The sequence below is a fragment of the Centroberyx gerrardi genome, chromosome 19 (assembly GCF_048128805.1).
Source record: "Centroberyx gerrardi isolate f3 chromosome 19, fCenGer3.hap1.cur.20231027, whole genome shotgun sequence".
Lineage (NCBI taxonomy): Eukaryota > Metazoa > Chordata > Actinopteri > Beryciformes > Berycidae > Centroberyx > Centroberyx gerrardi.
In genome coordinates, this window is record NC_136015.1 from 25,897,964 (window position 1) to 25,918,686 (window position 20,723).

General features: G+C 39.8%; 2 pseudogenes and 2 gene segments (V, D, J or C); 2 read left to right on the forward strand and 2 right to left on the reverse strand.

Moving 5' to 3' along the window:
* Positions 1 to 8,378, reverse strand: part of LOC139909949 (Ig kappa chain V-III region MOPC 63-like) — a 28,909-nt gene extending 20,531 nt beyond the window's left edge. Inside the window, 2 exon segments of the V gene segment in view lie at positions 7,873 to 8,178; positions 8,286 to 8,378. Coding sequence covers positions 7,873 to 8,178; positions 8,286 to 8,337 — 358 coding nt within the window.
* Positions 161 to 526, reverse strand: LOC144542937 (immunoglobulin kappa variable 4-1-like). The segment is given in 1 exon segment: positions 161 to 526. A coding segment is annotated over 1 exon segment (366 nt).
* Positions 8,379 to 8,762: 384 nt separating the features above from the next.
* On the forward strand, positions 8,763 to 10,111 carry LOC139909948 (Ig kappa-b4 chain C region pseudogene; annotated as a pseudogene).
* Positions 10,112 to 16,295: 6,184 nt separating this feature from the next.
* Positions 16,296 to 18,065, forward strand: LOC144542858 (Ig kappa-b4 chain C region pseudogene; annotated as a pseudogene).
* Positions 18,066 to 20,723: the final 2,658 nt, after the last annotated feature.

Consider the following 20,723-nt stretch of genomic DNA (forward strand, 5'->3'; position numbering starts at 1 on the left):
TGGTAGAGACACTATGAATAACATCATAAATTCTCGATTGTGTGTGTGTGTGTGTGTGTGTGTGTGTGTGTCCTCAGTGAACTGTATCAGTTCCTGCAGTAGCTTCCAGCTGCAGCAGTCAGTTCAGTCTGACTGAGGGAGGTTTTTGTACGACGCTTTATCACTGTGTGAACACATACTGACTGTTGATAATGTGGAAACTCTGACAGTAGTAAACTGCTGCATCTTCAGCCTGGACTCCACTGATGGTCAGAGTGAAGTCAGTCCCTGATCCACTGCCTGTAAAACGATCTGGAATCCCTGATGCTCGAGTATTAGCCCAGTAAATAAGCAGTTTAGGAGTTTCTCCATCTCTCTGTTGGTACCAGGCTAAACGGTGGTAGGTACTAAAATAAACCTTGGGACTGGTTCGACAGCTGATGGTGACGGAGCCTCCCGGAGCAGAGCTCACTGCTCCAGGCTGAGTCACTGTGACCTGGCCTCTGGACTCTGAGGATACAGAGACAAAAACATAAACCACCGTCATCGTTTTCTCCGCTTCATTTCAGAGGGACGGATGTTCATAGAGGAGAGGAGTTTGATTCTCTGGACTTTACCTGTGAAGCAGCAGCAGAGGAGAGTCCAGATGAGGATGGAGATCAAAGTCATGTTTTGATGAGGAGGATTTTTGTGGCTTCTGTTGTCATGAAGGACAGCTGTCAGTCATCCAGTGTTCAACTCTCAGGACTATAAACTCTCCCAGAGCACTGGAGCATGGTGCTGCTGATGCAAAGTGGCTCTCTATGGAAATGCTCTGACTGACTCCAACAGGGACTTGGATTACTCTGATGATGCTGTTTCTAAATGGATCAATCAATTTAACAAACTCTTGACTAAGCATTTATGTAAGCTACATTTTTACAAACGAACACAAACACAAACAAAAAGTTATTAATCTTGTAAATTTGGGGCATAAATTGAAGGTTTAGCTAGTTATTACATCAGCTAGCTAATGTTTTACAAACTGAGACTGATTTCGATCAGTTTGGGGGTTTTTTTCACAGTGAGTGAACAAAACTAATTTGTATTTGTTAATTTATTTCCAATGTAGTTTAATATATTCGTGGTTATATGAGCACTCTTTCTGTGCTGATATGCATGAGAGGCTTCTTAAAGGGAAGTGAAACAATGTGTGAGTGAGTGACTGGTGGAGCATAAAAACCATCTGACAGAAACTCCTTAAAGGGGAAAATCCACTCTCACACAGTAAAGGTGTCAAACCGCCTGGTGATTGATTGACAGCTGCAGCCTTCCTGTCCTCTAAGCTGATGAAGGTCACCCTCATGTGCCTGGACAACAACAACAGTAACGCCGCTATTCTTAATATGTTAAGACAATAAAGACTTTTCCACAAAATCAGTTGTGTCTCCATGCATGGGTATTAATATAAAAATAACAGATGTTTTATGTTGCTTTCTTAATGGTAACAGTGGTTCCATTAAATCCACAGAGACTGAGCTTGTCTCAGGGTAAAGTGACTAGGAGTTCACAATTACTGGTGATAGTTTGAGACAGTTATGTAATGATTATGTAATGCATCGTCACACATCCAGTAAACACATCCACATCCAATAGATGGTGGGCTTGACTGGTATAATGCTGTATTCATATGATGGTAAACAAAAAAAACAGAATCAGAATCAAATGTATTTGTTGCATAATTTTATATTGCCTTTCTTGTGCTTTATTATAATAATTGTCTTGCCTCTAGTGCAGTGGAGGGAGAGAGACGTGGCTTTGCTGAGAGTTTATTTACAAATGTGTTGCTGTTCTTGTCGCCCTCTAGTGGTCAGAAAATGTCACTTATTGCAGCTTTAAATCATGTTGGGTTGCACCATTAGAAATGTGCTCTATAAATACATTTGATTTGACCATTTTGTACAAAGTTTCTTTCATACACAGTCAGATGTTCATCATCAGATGTTTCAGGGTCCATAACTTCTACTTAGAGTAGTTGTTTGACTGTTTATGTGTGTGTGTGTGTGTGTGTTCTGAGAGAGAGAAAAAGACATGTTTGTTTTGAATTTAATGGTGTTGTGTATATTCTTGATGAGGTGTGCTCTATGATTAATATTTGTGTATTTTAATTCATTTTTGCATTGTATGCTGAAATTTTATCTTCTGTAATGAATTTAAATAAAAGTCTTTCTATGCAGTTATAGATTTGAATTACTTACTGAAAATATTTCATACTGTTACTCCAAGGATCCAGATCACCTCACCTCATTGATTGACAAAACATGAATGATAATACAAACTACTACTACATATTAGTCTAAATTATAAATTCACTCTTAGTTTCATATAGAGAAATTAAGTCATATTTCCTCATTGCCGATTTAATTATTGTAGGAAAACACTTCACATATATATATAATATATATATTTTTTGCCTGTCAATCAACTGATGCGTCGCCCACTGCGCTCCAATGGGCCGGCCGCCACGGACTGTTGGGGAGTTTAAACTCTAACAATGCAACATATTTTATAAGCTTATCATATGTTTTGCATCTTATTCTGCAAAGTATAAGTTACATAACTATATATAACTATAACTATATAACTAGTTAATAGATATAACTATATATAACTAGTAACTACAGCCGTCAGATAAATGTAGTGGAGGAAAAAGTAGAAAGTCTCACAAAATGGAAATACTCAAGTAAAGTGCCACAACCTCAAAATTGTACTTAAGTACAGTACTTGAGTAAATATACTTAGTTACTTTCCACCTCTGCATAATAGTAAAAAGACAATAACATTTCATATCAGAAAATAATTTCCACAGAAACAGGGTGAGTTGTTCCCTGTTGGGATGCTGTGTGTGTGTGTGTGTGTGTGTGTGTGTGTGTGTCCTCAGTGAACTGTATCAGTTCCTGCAGTAGCTTCCAGCTGCAGCAGTCAGTTCAGTCTGACTGAGGGAGGTTTTTGTACGACGCTTTATCACTGTGTGAACAGAGCTTGACTGTTGATATTGTGGTAACTCTGACAGTAGTAAACTGTTGCATCTTCAGCCTGGACTCCACTGATGGTCAGAGTGAAGTCAGTCCCTGATCCACTGCCTGTAAAACGAGCTGGAATCCCTGATGCTCTCTGATTAGCATAGTAAATGAGGAGTTTAGGAGTTTCTCCATCTCTCTGTTGGTACCAGGATAAAAGATGGATGCTGCCCGAATTATAAACCTTGGGACTGGTTCGACAGCTGATGGTGACGGAGCCTCCCGGAGCAGACCTCACTGCTCCAGGCTGAGTCACTGTGACCTGGCCTCTGGACTCTGAGGATACAGAGACAAAAACATAAACCACCGTCATGGTTTTCTCCGCTTCATTTCAGAGGGACGGATGTTCATAGAGGAGAGGAGTTTGATTCTCTGGACTTTACCTGTGAAGCAGCAGCAGAGGAGAGTCCAGATGAGGATGGAGATCAAAGTCATGTTTTGATGAGGAGGATTTCTGTGGCTTCTGTTGTCATGAAGGACAGCTGTCAGTCATCCAGTGTTCAACTCTCAGGACTATAAACTCTCCCAGAGCACTGGAGCATGGTGCTGCTGATGCAAAGTGGCTCTCTATGGAAATGCTCTGACTGACTCCAACAGGGACTTGGATTACTCTGATGATGCTGTTTCTAAATGGATCAATCAATTTAACAAACTCTTGACTAAGAATAGATCTAAGCTAATCTCGTGTTGATATATTAAAAAAGGCCCTTTTAACAGTTTATTCTGTCTTGTTCTGGTTTACTGCTAGAGAAATAAATATCACTACCAAATAAAATAATACATTTAAAAATATATAAACCAAAAGTGACAAATGTTGGAAATTTGTGGCATAGTTTGATATTTTTTCTAGTTATTATGTCAACTAGCAAGATTTTACAAACTGAGAGTGATTCTGGTGAGTTTGTTGTTGTCAAAGTGAGAGAGCCGTGTCTCTCTAGAGTGAGAGGTTTTTGTACGGCGGCTCAATGAGTTTGTATCACTGTGGTTGACTTTTGGTGGAGGAACCAGACTGGATGTTGACTGTAAGTATCTTTAATTTCTCCATGATCTCATATTCAATATCCATTCTATTTTCAGTCAATAAATGTAGGCCTTACTTGAAGATATTGCTGTTTAGATTTGGAATTTAATATTATTTCAGCGATCACTAAACTCTTCATGTCTCCTAATTTAAACTAAAACCACACTAATGAAAAACTGTTTGGTTGCACTGAAAATGATTTTTAACTGTTTGTAGATTCTTGTCTTTTAAGTTTTTCCTACAAAATGGATTTGGTTAATGTAGATAATATTTTGATTTTATCGTTTTGTCTATTGACAAAGACTTCCTCTTTAAGACTGAAAGAAAATGTTCTTGAAATTTTTAAATGTAGAGCCTACTGTTGCCAAAAAAAATCTCCTATGTTCTGCAAAGCATTTATTAAGTTTATTATATGTTTCACTAAAACATTCTATCAGTCTAATAATTTTAATGACATGCGACATCTTCATTAGCGTCAATGAATATCATATCATATCAATGTATAATTTCAATCACATACTGTAGTACAAGGATTAATTAGGTGAGTTGACAAAACTATTTCTGTAACTGCCTTTTTCAGTCATGAAGCCTGTTTGCTGCCCTGGTTCATTAGTGAAACCTGCGTAAATGAGTAGAGCAAACGCACAACATATCTTACGACTTACTGGTTTCAGCAAAGAAGTCTGGAAGATAAAAAGTAAAAAGACTCACACTCTTGCTCCAGTGCAGAATTTGTAATTATCAAATACTGAAATTTAAGTTTAATAATTAAAATGTATGCATTGGAGCAGGAGTGTGTGGTTTTTATCTTCAGTAGTGAAACCTGTCTGTTGCCATGGTTCAGTAGTGATGCCTGTCTGTTTTCATGGTTCCTGAGCTCAGAGAGGGAAGTGAAACATTGAAGATCAGTTTCATCCAATCTCTCCCACTGCTGAGTCTTCTGAGAAAGATCCTCAGAACTAGCAGCCTCCTCTCCCCTCCATTTTGTTGACCTATAATCAATAGGATTTACAGTTTATTTTCCCCTGTATGAACGTGTTTTATCTATTCTCTCTCTCTCTCTCTCTCTCTCTCTCTCTCTCTCTCTCTCTCTCTCTCTCTCTCTGTCTCCCTCTCTCTCTCTTTCTCTCTCTCTCTCTCACCAGACTCATTACATCTTTAAAAATTAAAAAAGTTATGTTTTCCTGCTTGCAGATATGATTCTTGATATGTTAAGACAATAAAGATCTGTTTACCAACTCAGCTGTGTTTCCATGGATATTATTATTATATTATTCATTAACTCTGTGACAGAAACATGAAAGTGATTATGTTTACCTGTGATATCCTAAAGATAGGCAGGAGCTAGGTGTGGATGTTAAGATGAAAGGAGGCAATTTTAATTTCCATTTCTTATCACTCTTTGCATGACTGCAGTAAAATTGCTCTCATGTATTGTTTGGAAATTTCTCTCTATGGTTACACGTAGATAGATAATCCAATGTTTTAACCCAATGATCCCTCATTACTAAAGTATCCTATTGGTAAATCCTCTGCCTGTATCAAGTTTATAATGTATCCAGAAAATATGCTGAATCTTTGTAATAAATCTACAAAAGTAGTAAGAGCATTTTCAGGAGTAGAAATAAAAAGCAGGATATCATCAGCATAAAGTGATATAACATGAGTGTGAACTTAAGGTTTGACCCCTGAAATATTTACATGTCATCCTTCTGTCTGTGCAAAGGGCTCAAGCACTGAGGCAAATAAAAAGGATGACAACAGACACCCTTGGTGTGTCCCCCTTTCCAAGTAAAAGCTAGAAGACTTCCTTAAAAATTAAAAGGAAAAATGATCACTAACAGAATGTTGTTCAGTTTTCTGAGGCTGAATGAATCACAACAAGTCTAGTGTGTGTTTGTGTTTGGACTGAACCAGTCTTCCCAGTCTTGGGAAGGACACATAAAACCTTCAAAACAAGTATAAAACACCAACACGAGGACGCCAAACTCTCACTGCCGGTCGCTGCGTGCGCATGCCAGTGAGCAGGTCGGAAATGTATTTAGGAGTTAAACCATTTAGGGCCTTGTAAACAAGCAGTAATACTTTGAAATCAATTGTATACTGTACCGGGAGCCAGTGAAGTGTTCTCAGTACAGGAGTAATGTGTTCTATTTTCCTAGTCCCAGTTAGCACTCTGGCTGCAGCATTCTGGATGAGCTGGAGCCTACCTACTGTCTTTTTGGGAAGTCCTGCAAAAAGGGCATTACAGTAATCTAATCTGCTGGAAATAAATGCATGGACCAGTTTTTCAGAGTCAGACTGGGACAGGAAGCTCCTAAGTTTGGAAATGTTTTTTAAATGATAAAAGGCTGTCTTCGTAATATTGGTGATGTGATGCTGGAAGTTAAGATTGGCGTCCATAATAACACCCAGGTTTCTGACATGCTCACTGTGCTTTAGAGACAATGATGACAACATGGATAGGATCTCCTGCCTTTGTCAGGACAGCTTACTTTGCTAGATGTTGTTGTGCTTTTAATGGGTCTGATTGGGCTTCTTCACTGGAACTGTCCTCTTCATTTGGGGGAACTTTCAGGTTGTTGAGGTGGGAGGTGGGCTGTTTTAACTTCAGAAGGAAAACTGGTAGAGACACTATGAACCACATCAAAATGGCAGGATAGGAGACAGTAGTTATCCACCCCCTAATGATGTTGACCCTGAACCCCTATCCCATCCCATTCATATCCTAGTGTTCATTAGTAGGGCTAGACAAACCAGCACTATGTTGAGGCCAGGTTTCAGGTCTGTAAATCCAGCTAATCTGATCAGTATCCCCCTCCAAAACACAACTGCAGTTGCTTCAAAAACTGTTGCTATCAAGTTAATGTTACAGAAAGTGAGATCCTTGAACAACAAATCTTTTATCTGCAATGATTTAATCACTTCACAAAATGTAGACCTCCTGATGCGGATCTGGCTTAAACCAAAAGACGACTGTGCTCTAAATGAAGCTCCCAGTTATCCACGTTTTTATTTTTTCCCGCCTAGATTACTGCATTTCATTATACTCCACCCTCAATAAGAAAAACCTTTTACATTTACAATTAGTCCAAAATGCAGCAGCCAGGCTTTTCACTTGTACAAGAAGAACAGAACACATCACCCCAATCTTAGCCTCTCTTCATTGGCTACTCATTAGTTTTAGAATTGATTTTAAGATTTTATTGATTACTTTCAAGTGTGAAAGTAATGGCTCGGTCTAGCTCCCTCTGACATCACAGACCTTTTAACCCCGTATGAACCAGAGGGCAGCCTGAGATCCTCCGGCAAGGCCCTTCTGGCAGTTCCTAGGTGGAGGCTGAAGACACTAGGTGGTCGTGCTTTTGCTATTAGGGCCCCTTCCCATTGGAACTGCCTGCCTGAGGATATCAGGAGGGCAAAGCGGCCTCCTTCAAATCCCTTCTTAAAACTCACTTTTTGAGACTTGCTTTTAAAACCTGATTCATTGCTTTTGTGTTCTTTTGTTTTTACATTTGCATATCTCATGTTGTTTTAATTCAATTCTTACTTTCTGTTGTTTTTCTGATTGTTAATCTAGTCTTTGTAAAGCAGTCTGTTTTTAAAGTTATTATTATTATTATTGTTATTATTATAAATTCTCAGCAGACACGTTCTGTGTGTGTGTGTGTGTGTGTGTGTGTGTGTGTGTGTGTGTGTGTGTGTGTGCTCAGTGAACTGTATCAGTCCCTGCAGTAGCTTCCAGCTGCAGCAGTCAGTTCAGTCTGACTGAGGGAGGTTTTTGTACGACGCTTTATCACTGTGTGAACACATACTGACTGTTGATATAGTGGAGACTCTGACAGTAGTAAACTGCTGCATCTTCAGCCTGGACTCCACTGATGGTCAGAGTGAAGTCAGTCCCTGATCCACTGCCTGTAAAACGACCTGGAATCCCTGATGCTCGAGTATTAACCAAGTAAATGAGAAGTTTAGGAGTTTCTCCATCTCTCTGTTGGTACCAGGCTAAATAGGTACTACCATGAACCTGCTGACTGGTTCGACAGCTGATGGTGACGGAGCCTCCCAGAGCAGAGCTCACTGCTCCAGGCTGAGTCACTGTGACCTGGCCTCTGGACTCTGAGGATACAGAGACAAAAACATAAACCACCGTCATGGTTTTCTCCGCTTCATTTCAGAGGGACGGATGTTCATAGAGGAGAGGAGTTTGATTCTCTGGACTTTACCTGTGAAGCAGCAGCAGAGGAGAGTCCAGATGAGGATGGAGATCAAAGTCATGTTTTGATGAGGAGGATTTCTGTGGCTTCTGTTGTCATGAAGGACAGCTGTCAGTCATCCAGTGTTCAACTCTCAGGACTATAAACTCTCCCAGAGCACTGGAGCATGGTGCTGCTGATGCAAAGTGGCTCTCTATGGAAATGCTCTGACTGACTCCAACAGGGACTTGGATTACTCTGATGATGCTGTTTCTAAATGGATCAATCAATTTAACAAACTCTTGATTAACAATGCATCCAATGTAATTAATATGTAGATTTGGCTTGATGTCTATAAACAAGTGTTTTTCAAGAATTTATTTTGTCTTGTTTAAGTTCAATGCTAGAGAAATAAATATCACTACAAGACAAATTTAACAGTATACAAACCAAAAGTGATTAATTTTGGAATGTTGTGCTATTTGTGATAATTTAGCTAGTTATTACATGAGCTAGCTAGGTTTTACAAATTCAGCCTGATTTTGGTGAGTTTGTTGTTGTCAAAGTGAGAGAGCCGTGTCTCTCTAGAGTGAGAGGTTTTTGTACGGCGGCTCAATGAGTTTGTATCACTGTGGTACACTTTTGGTGGAGGAACCAGACTGGATGTTGGAAGTAAGTTTCTGCACAAATTTTAAACATCATATAATTTATTAAGGCTTTTATTCCTGTGTCTGAATTTTAGAAGTAGATATAAATATCCAGTGTGTTGACTTACATCACTTACAGTAGCTTTCTTTTCTCTGTTTCTCTCCTTAACCATGGAGTCTAACTTACAGCTGCTTGACTACACTTTTGTTTTTACACATTGTAGACATACTGTGAAAAGTCAACAACTTGACCTTTAGAAAAGATGAATGAAAAACATTACTACTTTCCAAAATTGCTTTTTAATCTTCAGTTTTCACTTAAATGATTGTTGACAACTTGCGATTATTTGAAAATGTAGACAAATGTCTCATTTTGTCGCTTCAAGTAGGCGTACGGTTTCAAAAGCTATTTCGACATTTTCTAATTTTATGGTGATGTTTTTTTTTGGCTTATACTTTACAGAAACACAGAGTTATGTTTCAACAAACCTCAAGAAAAAAATCCTATTTAAAAATGTATTTGTAATCCAATTTGTTTGCAATTTTTCCAGTTTCTAGTTTAATTTAAAATACAGTTAGAAATGTTTGCTGATTTAGATGAGAAATTTTAAAATGTATCCAAATCTATGCTCCTTTATTATGTAGTTTGATATATTCGTGGTCATATGAGGACTCTTTCTGTGCTGATATGCATGAGAGGCTTCTTAAAGGGAAGTGAAACAATGTGTGAGTGAGTGACTGGTGGAGCATAAAAAGCATCTGACAGAAAGTCCTTAAAGGGGAAAATCCACTCTCACACAGTAAAGGTGTCAAACCGCCCAGTGATTGATTGACAGCCGCAGCCTTCCTGTCCTCTAAGCTGATCGGTGTCTCCTAGGTGATGTCCGTCCCACCCTGACGGTGCTGCCCCCCTCCAGCGTGGAGCTGCAGCAGGGGAAGGCCACGCTCATGTGCCTGGCCAACAAGGGCTTCCCCTCAGACTGGAGGCTGGCCTGGAAGGTGGACGGCAGCAGCAGCAGCAGCAGCAGCTGGGAGGAGAGCAGGAGCCCCGGGGTGCCGGAGAAGGACGGCCGCTACAGCTGGAGCAGCACCCTGAGGCTCCCTGCAGAGCAGTGGAGGAAGGTGGGCTCTGTGACCTGTGAGGCCACCCAGGGCTCCCAGTGTCCGCTCTCAGAGACACTGAGGAGAGACCGGTGTTCCCAGTCCTGACCTGACTCACTGGGACTTTTGCTACTGGTTTTACTCTGCTACTGCTCTCAGTCTGCACTCAGTACTGCAGTCTCTCTCTCTCTCTCTCTCTCTCTCTCTCTCTCTCTCTCTTCTCATCTTTAAATAGTAATGTTTTCTTGCTCGCAGTAATGCCAATGTTCTTGATATGTTAAGACAATAAATACTTTTTCACCAAATCAGTTGTGTTTCCATAGATATTATTATAAAAATATCAGATATCCTTTGAAGCTGTCTTAATGGTAACAGTGGTTCCGTTAAATCCACAGAGACTGAGCTCATCTCAGGGTAAAGTGACTAGGATCGTATAAATACTGGTGATGATTTGAGAATAAATGATGGGATTATTTAACGTATTGTCACACATTCATTAACTCCGTCAGTGCCACATGAAAGTGATTGTGTTTACCAGTGGTATCCAAAAGATAGACAGGAGGTAGGTGTGGCTGTAAGGATGAAAGGAATCTATTTTCATTTTTACACATCGCTTGTCACTGCTTTTATGACTGGAGCAAATTTCTCTGTATGGTTACAAACAAATCCAATGTTTTAACCATTTAAATGGAAAATCGCCCAATGATCTCTCATTACCAAAGTGTCATATTGACAAGGCCTCTGATTTTGCCAAGTTTATATCGAGAGAAAATGCTGAATTTTTGTAATAAATCTACAAAATGAGTAAGCTACATTTTTAGGATCAGAAATAAGAAGCAGGATATCATCAGCATAAAGTGATATAACATGAGTGTGATCTCCAGTTTTGACCCCTGAAAAATTTCCATATGAGTTTTCGGTCTCTCCAAAGGGTTCGAGCACTGAGGCAAATTAAAGTGGTGACAAAGGACACCTTTGACCCTTTCCAAGGGTCCAAAAAGCGACTGTAACACATTTGTAAATGCTGAGGCCTGGGGAATATGATATCATAATTGTATCCATTTTATAAAATTATCCCTCATGAAAAAGGAAGCATCATCACTGACAGAGGGTTGTTCAGTTTTCTGACCTGAGGTTGAGTGGAGCACAACTCTAGTGTGTGTTTGTGTTTGGACTGAACCAGTCTTCCCAGTCTTGGTTTTGGAGGGTGGAGAAGGAACAGCTGATGGTTGGGAAGTTGACTTTCAACAGGTTGGAGGTCAGCATGGGGAGATGAAACAAAAACAGAGCTGGATCTGACTCACTGGAAAACATTTACATTGAATCTGTTCAACTCTGAGCTTGGGAGAATTGTTTTACTGAAGGACTCTCAGTATGTTTGTATTCAAATGTTACTTTTGTTGGAGAATTGTAATGATTTTGAAATAAACAATACTCAATATATTTGACAAAAAAATCCTATATTGAAATCAGAATTAATTTTATGAACACTATGCATTAAATTATATTATTTGACGAGATGAAATTATTTAATGTAACTTTGCACTGAGATTGTTGAGTTTGTCTGAAAAATAAAAAAAAAAAAATAAAATTTCTGAAGTAGAAAATAACAGTTAAATAATGAAAATCCTCTACAATATGTATTATTGAAATTGCTAATTAAGTATCACTGTCTCATAATTTGTATTCAAATATCTAGCTTTATGACAATTGAAATTATATACTTAAAATGTGTTTGACTTTGAGTAAACTTAGACTCACTGTAACAGTGATACTGTTTCAAACCCTATATCAACAATATAATAATTAAAACTGTATTAAATACAGTGTTTTCGTGATGAAAATGTAATTTTTGTATGCTGTTATGAACTGTATTTTAGTCAAACCTCTAATGTTTTAGTTTCTCTGCAGCTGTTGAGTCAGATCAGTTCCTCTCCAGCTGAGGGAGGTTTTTGTACGACGTTGTATCACTGTGTGAAGAGCCAGCTGTTACTCTGCTGACAGTAGTAAACTCCTGTATCTTCAGTCTGGACTCCACTGATGGTCAGAGTGAAGTCAGTCCCAGATCCACTCCCACTAAAACGATCTGAAACCCCAGACTGACGGGCTGTAGCAGTATGAATCAGGAGTTTAGGAGTTTCTCCAGGTTTCTGAAGGTACCAGCTGAGGTAGCTAACAGCTGTACTGGTTTTACATCTGATAGAGACAGTCTGTCCTGGTTCAACAGACTGAGATTCAGGAGACTGAGTCAGAATGATTTCTTCTGATGAATCTGGAAAATATGAAAAAGAGGAGAAGGGTTATTGAGACAAATACAGCTTGGAGAAAGATGATCAATATCAAAACAGAAGAGTATAATTTCTTTAACATGGAGAATAGATGGAAGAAGGTAAATGCTGGTTGTTTCAGTGTTTCTCCATCATAGCAGAACATCATTCTGGTAAACCTGGTTGCATCCTGAAGCAAAGTTTTCAGAAGAGAGTCTCACCCTGAACAAGGAGCCCCAGGGTGCCCAGCAGTAGAATCTGTGACATCATCATTGTGCTGCCGGCGTGTCAGTGGCTCTGAAAGGCCTGGACAGCCACTGATCAACACTGGCCTCTTAACGGGTGGAGAGCAGAGAGGCAGGACTGATATGCAAACACACACACACACACACACACACACACAGAGTCAGTGAACTGTAGCTGTCCTGAGCATATCATGGTGTTTCCCCCTCAGTGCTGGTAGCATTGACTATTTAAATGATCCTCATGTTCATGAGATTAATATAAGGTCTTAATAAAGTGTCAGAGCGTTGTCATCCTAGAAGAGACCACTCCCACACTCCCATCAGGATAGAAACACTATTTATTACACACAGGCTTTTAATTTGTTTTTACCTATTCCTCTTGATTTTGACTATATGATTCTTCTACAATCCCTTTTTAAATTAAAACCTGCCATCTTCATTGTTTATCTTAATGGGTTGTATTTGTTTTTATTTTGTCAGCAACTGATTTAAAAACTGCTTTCAAATGAGTTTCCCATGTCTTCAGGAGTTTCCCTGTTTTTGGAGTTAGTCTTTAAATCCAGTGGCTTGGCTTTATGGTTCCCCAAAATGAAATTGGAGGAAGGACTAAGGACGGTACATTTGACCGTCCGTCCATCATGCAAAATATCTCAGATGCCACTGATTGGTTTTTGATGAAACCTCAGTTGATGATGCATGTTATTGCTCCATTCCAGCATTTCCATAATTACATTGGTCAGCCTCAGGGGGGCACTATAAACTTAGTTTAATTGTACGTCACGCACAATATTTCAGACGCTGCTGATCAGAATTTCAGGAAATTTAAAGGAATGATGCGTCTCATTAAAACATTCTGGAATTTTTCCAATTGTGCTGGAGTAAGGAGGGCATTACAATGTTTGTTTACTTGATGGATTTTGCTTTTTGGGGGAAATTTGGGGGAATGATGCATCTGACCACGGCATTCTCACATTTTCAAAATTACACTGATCAGCTGAAGGGGGAACACATTACCTGGTTTGTTCACTCATCCATGTGTCCCACACAAAATTGCAGATATCACTGATATGATTTTGATAAAACTTGGGAAACTAATGCATCTATCTGCTGCACTCCAGCATTCAAAAGTACATTGATTGACCCAAGGGCAAAAGAACAATTACAGCTCAAAACAAGCTGATTGGCCGAGGTGGGGACTTCGTAATTCATGTGGGACGACATGTTTACTGTTGCCTTGTTTTCTGATGCCAAGGTTTCCTTCTACAGTCTGACACCACATTCCCCTCTTCTGGCCTGACTCAGTGTCTGTACAATAGATACATGTGTTCACCCAACTATTCCCTTCCTTCAAGAAAAAGACTTCACCTTTATTTAACCAGATAAGTCAATTGAGAACCAATTCTCATTTACAATGACGACCTGGCCAAGAGGCAGAAACAGAAGGCAAGACGGTGCAAGACATTAACACATAAATACAGCAAGTACATAACAACATTAGTCAAATTTAAGACATCACAATATATACAGTATATACAACAACAAAAATCTATGTACTATGTCCAAAAGTCAAAAGCAGGTGCAGTGATCAGAAACTATCGCTTGTAATGAGTTATTAAAGGAGGGTAACGGAATGAAGGTGTGGAGTTTTAGCATCTTCTGCAACTCATTCCAGTCACTAGGAGCGGCAAACTGGAATGAGTGACGGCCAAAGGAGGTGCGGACTTTAGGAATGACCATAATAATGAATTTGCCAGAACGTAAATTGCGGTTACTGATGGAGATATTGAGTAGTGAGCGGAGGTATGGGGGGTTTTTGCCAGTGATAGTTTTATAAATGAACTGATACCAGTGGATTTGCCGCCTGGTATGGAGTGATGACCAGTTGACTAGAGAATACAGGTTACAGTGATGAGTGTTGAAAGGGGCACCGGTGACAAAGCGGATGGCAGTGTGGTAGATGACGTCTAGTTTATTGAGAAGGTTTTTGGGGGCAATCCTGTAGATTAAGTCGCCATAATCCAGGATTGGGAGAATGGTCATCTTAACCAGGGTGTGCTTTGCAGAATGGGTGAAAGATGCTTTATTACGGTACAGGAAACCAATTCTTGCTCTGACTTTGGAGAGCAGCGTGTTGATGTGAGCGTGTTGTGTTTGAAAGGAGAGTGAACTGTCGAGCCAGATACCCAGGTATTTATAGGAGTTGACGAATTCAAGTTCTGACCCATCCAGGGAGGAGATTTTGAGGGGGCAGGCGACTTGCGGTAGGTTCCGGTTGAAGACCATGCATTTTGTTTTTTTAGTATTTAGGAGAATGTGAAGGTTGGAGAAGGCGTATTGGATACTGTTGAAGCTGTGCTGCAGGGAAGTCAGGGCAGTGTTCAGGGAGGGGCTGGATGTGTACAAAATGGTGTCGTCAGCATACAGGTGGATGTGAGAGCTGCCAGCAGCATGAGCAACATTATTTATGTAGATCTTGAATAGGGTTGGACCTTGAATGGACCCCTGAGGGACACCCATGGACAGGGACAGTGTGTCAGACAGGAAACCCTCAGCTCTCACAGACTGTACACGACCAGAGAAGTAGCTGTTGAACCATGCCAGACATTCCTCTGTGAATCCTATGTCCTTGAGCCTGTCAAGCAGGATACAGTGGTCCACAGAATCAAAAGCCTTTGCCAGGTCAATAAATACAGCCACACAGTACTCTTTGCTGTCGATGGCACATATGATGTCGTTTAACACTTTAAGTGTTGCAGAGACACACCCATAGCCAGTTCTAAAGCCAGACTGCATGATGGTGAGAATACTGTGGGACTCCAGGTGGTGGGTGAACTGTTTGTTGACCAATTTCTCAAAGACTTTGGAGAGGCAAGGCAAGATGGATATGGGCCTGTAACAACTGAGGTCTAACTTGTCACCTCCCTTGAAGAGTGGGATGACAGCAGCAGATTTCCAGTCCTGGGGGAGCTGGTGGTGACGGAGCCTCCCGGAGCAGACCTCACTGCTCCAGGCTGAGTCACTGTGACCTGGCCTCTGGACTCTGAGGATACAGAGACAAAAACATAAACCACCGTCATGGTTTTCTCCGCTTCATTTCAGAGGGACGGATGTTCATAGAGGAGAGGAGTTTGATTCTCTGGACTTTACCTGTGAAGCAGCAGCAGAGGAGAGTCCAGATGAGGATGGAGATCAAAGTCATGTTTTGATGAGGAGGATTTCTGTGGCTTCTGTTGTCATGAAGGACAGCTGTCAGTCATCCAGTGTTCAACTCTCAGGACTATAAACTCTCCCAGAGCACTGGAGCATGGTGCTGCTGATGCAAAGTGGCTCTCTATGGAAATGCTCTGACTGACTCCAACAGGGACTTGGATTACTCTGATGATGCTGTTTCTAAATGGATCAATCAATTTAACAAACTCTTGATTAACAATGCATCCAATGTAATTAATATGTAGATTTGGCTTGATGTCTATAAACAAGTGTTTTTCAAGAATTTATTTTGTCTTGTTTAAGTTCACTGCTAGAGAAATAAATATCACTACAAGACAAATTTAACAGTATACAAACCAAAAGTGATTAATGTTGGAATGTTGTGCTATTTGTGATAATTTATCTAGTTATTACATGAGCTAGCTAGGTTTTACAAATTCAGCCTGATTTTGGTGAGTTTGTTGTTGTCAAAGTGAGAGAGCCGTGTCTCTCTAGAGTGAGAGGTTTTTGTACAGCGGCTCAATGAGTTTGTATCACTGTGGTGGACTTTTGGTGGAGGAACCAGACTGGATGTTGGAAGTAAGTAACTTATCTCATGTTTTTCGTAATCCATGAGCTACATTTTAATTTGTTACATAATCAGTGTAATTTAGAAAGCTACGTATTTAATTCTCTATGTTGATATGTATTTTGTAAATGAGAAATTCCTTTCACCAATGAACAAACAATTTAATTAAATGAATCCAAATGGCCAATCTAATAATTATAAGTCTTGGGCCAGAGGAGAAAGTATGTATTCCTAACGATTAATATGAAGTTGCTTCTTGAGGGCTTGTAGTTTTAGTTTTGTCTGACAAAGTGAGAGAGCCGTGTCTCTCTAGAGTGAGAGGTTTTTGTACGGCGGCTCAATGAGTTTGTATCACTGTGGTTGACTTTTGGTGGAGGAACCAGACTGGATGTTGGAAGTAAGTTTCTGCACAAATTTTAAACATCATATTATTTATTAAGGCTTTTATTCCTGTGTCTGAATTTTAGAAGTAGATATAAATATCCAGTGTGTTGACTTACATCACTTACAGTTAGCTTTCTTTTCTCTGTTTCTCTCCTTAACCATGGAGTCTAACTTACAGCTGCTTGACTACACTTTTGTTTTTACACATTGTAGACATACTGTGAAAAGTCAACAACTTGACCTTTAGAAAAGATGAATGAAAAACATTACTACTTTCCAAAATTGCTTTTTAATCTTCAATTTTCACATAAATGATTGTTGACAACTTGTGAATATTTGAAAATGTAGACAAATGTCTTATTTTATTGCTTCAAGTAGGCGTACAGTTTCAAAAGCTATTTTGACATTTTCTAATTTTATGGTCATGTTTTTTTTTTGTTTTATACTTTACAGAAACACAGAGTTATGTTTCAACAAACCTCAAGAAAAAAATCCTATTTAAAAATGTATTTGTAATCCAATTTGTTTGCAATTTTTGCAGTTTCTAGTTTAATTTAAAATACAGTTAGAAATGTTTGCTGATGTAGAAAAGAAATTTTAAAATGTATCCAAATCTGTACTCCTTTTATTATGTAGTTTGATATATTCGTGGTCATATGAGGACTCTTTCTGTGCTGATATGCATGAGAGGCTTCTTAAAGGGAAGTGAAACAATGTGTGAGTGAGTGACTGGTGGAGCATAAAAACCATCTGACAGAAAGTCCTTAAAGGGGAAAATCCACTCTCACACAGTAAAGGTGTCAAACCGCCCGGTGATTGATTGACAGCCGCAGCCTTCCTGTCCTCTAAGCTGATCGGTGTCTCCTAGGTGATGTCCGTCCCACCCTGACGGTGCTGCCCCCCTCCAGCGTGGAGCTGCAGCAGGGGAAGGCCACGCTCATGTGCCTGGCCAACAAGGGCTTCCCCTCAGACTGGAGGCTGGCCTGGAAGGTGGACGGCAGCAGCAGCAGCAGCAGCAGCTGGGAGGAGAGCAGGAGCCCCGGGGTGCTGGAGAAGGACGGCCGCTACAGCTGGAGCAGCACCCTGAGGCTCCCTACAGAGCAGTGGAGGAAGGTGGGCTCTGTGACCTGTGAGGCCACCCAGGGCTCCCAGTCTCCGCTCTCGGAGACACTGAGGAGAGACCGGTGTTCCCAGTCCTGACCTGACTCACTGGGACTTCTGCTACTGGTTTTACTCTGCTACTGCTCTCAGTCTGCACTCAGTACTGTAGTCTCTCTCTCTCTCTCTCTCTCTCTCTCTCTCTCTCTCTCTCTCTCTGTCTCTCTCTCTCTCTCTCTCTCTCTCTCTCACCAGAGTCATTACATCTTTAAATAGTATTGTTTTCTTGATTGCAGTAAAGCCACTATTCTTGATATGTTAAGACAATAAAGATCTTTTCACCAAATAAGTTGTTTCCATGAATATTATTATAAAAATAAAAGATGTCTTATGATGCTGTCTTAATGGTAACAGTGGTTCCATTAAATCCACAGAGACTGAACTCGTCTCAGGGTAAATTTGCTATGATTTTTTAAATGCTGGTGATGATCTCAGAAGGAAATGATGGGATTATGTAATTCTCTTCTCACATATCTCTACTACTGCTCTCAGTCTGCACTCAGCACTGTAGTCTCTCTCTCTCTCACAACAATGCTGATATATTCGATATGTTAAAACAATAAAAATAAAATGTTGTCTTAATAGTAACAGTGGTTCAATTAAATCAAAAATTAAATTAAATTCAATTTAATCTAATAATCCTTCATTACCAAAGTTTCCTATTGGTAAGGCTTAAGATGTTGTCAATTTTATCCTGATCCAGATAATATGCTGAATCTTTGTAATAAACCTACAAAAGTAGTATGAGAAATTTCAGGATTAGAAATAAAAAGCAGGATATCATCAGCATAAAGTGATATAACATGAGTGTGGTCTCCAGTTTTGACCCCTGAAATATTTACATGTCAGTGTTCTGTCTCTGCAAAGGGTTCAAGCACTGAGGCAAAAACATGTGGTGACAAAGGAAACCCTTGATGTTTCCCCCTGTCCAAGTAAAAGCTAGAAGATTGTAACCCATTTGTAAATACTGAGGCCTGGGGGACATGATGTAGTAATTATATCCATTTCATGAAGTCTTCTCTAAAAATACTCAGTGTGTTTGAACTTGAACATAGTTAAATAATGAAAATCCTCTAAAATTTCAAATAAAGTATCAATGTTTCATAATCTGTATTAAAATATCTTGCTTTATGACAGTTGAAATTCTATACTTAAAATGTGTTTAACTCTGACTTTGAATAAAGTTAGATTCGCTGTAACAGTGATCCTGTTTCAAACCCTGTTTCATCAACATAATCATTAAAACAACATTAAAAAGAATGTTTTCATGATGAAAACATAATTATTATATTCTATAAACTGTCTTTTTGGACAAACCATTGATGTTTTAGTTTCTCTGCAGCTGTTGAGTCAGATCAGTTCCTCTCCAGCTGAGGGAGGTTTTTGTACGACGTTGTATCACTGTGTGAACGGGAAGCTGTTACTCTGCTGACAGTAGTAAACTCCTGTATCTTCAGTCTGGACTCCACTGATGGTCAGAGTGAAGTCAGTCCCAGATCCACTCCCACTAAAACGATCTGAAACCCCAGACTGACGGTTTGTAGCTTGATAAATCAGAAGTTTAGTAGTTTCTCCAGGTTTCTGAAGGTACCAGCTGAGGTAGTTACCCATACTTGTACTGGATTTACATCTGATAGAGACAGTCTGTCCTGGAACAACAGACTGAGGGGCGAATTCACAAAATGATTACGCAGCTTTTGCTGACGCTAAACCTGTGCAAATAACACAAAAAGAAACCGTGTAATTCACAAAGCACTCGCAAAGGGTGAAATGCATCGCTAACTGTGCTGCCACGCAATAGCGTCTCGGTGCTCCTGTGCTATTTGCATGTATTTAAATTAGGTAATATGCATACATTTGGCGCAAAATTGGCCCCTTTCTATGCAAATGAGCCTCATTGCAAAAACAGACCAATTCACAAAGGTCGGCGCTAATTGCCACACGCAGTTAGAGTGAAATTATTAGTGTCTTCAGAGAGTTGGTGGTAATTGAAGCGCATTATTATTATAAGGGGTGTCATGCCCAGACTTTCCAGTGATCATGGCAGCAGTGATTGTAGCAGGCGAAGGCATCGTAATGCCAGGCGTGCTCGAGCGGATATTTCGAAGGAGAATATCACTTGTTGATTTAACTGAGAATTGAATTGAATTGACCTTGCAAATGTCTCTGCAACAATTCCACCTTTGTGTGACCTAAAAAATAAAATTGTCTGTAAATACAGTCTGTAAATAATATTTTGACATTATTATTATTATTACTATAGAACTTTAACACAGATTGTTTCAGAAACAAAAGCAAATAAATCAGTACAACCAAACAATCAATACAACTCAATTTCTCACTCTGAAAATATTTTCACTGATCTCACTAGTCAGCACAGTGGGCTTTATTTTGGCCTAAAGATTCAGCACCATGGACAGCTCCGCTCAAACTCATTTACAGTATTACCTCCGCCAAGGAGGTTATCTTTTCTGTGCGTTTGTTTGTGTGTTTGTTTGTCTGTCTGCAGGATTACGGAAAAACTACTGGCCCGATTTTCATGAAACTTGGTGGAAGGGTGTAGCATGGGCCAAGGAAGAACCCATTACATTTTGGAGCAGATCCGTATATTGGTTGCGCTTGCACATTTGCATATCATAGAAGACTGGATTGGCCTTGGCGGAGGTCTGCGCTCTCCGATTGCCCTTCTAGTTTATTTTGGGATGCAGTGAGATGCAATGACAAACAAAGGATGCAGTGACAGGATGCAATTGTGTCATTAAAAATAAATGAATAAAGCTCCCCTACATTCTCCTTTGTTCTCCGCTTCAAATCATGCCATCTTCTTTTGCAGTCTGAAGGTGCGTTTGGAAACACCAACAGCACTGACAGACTGGGATATTAAATCC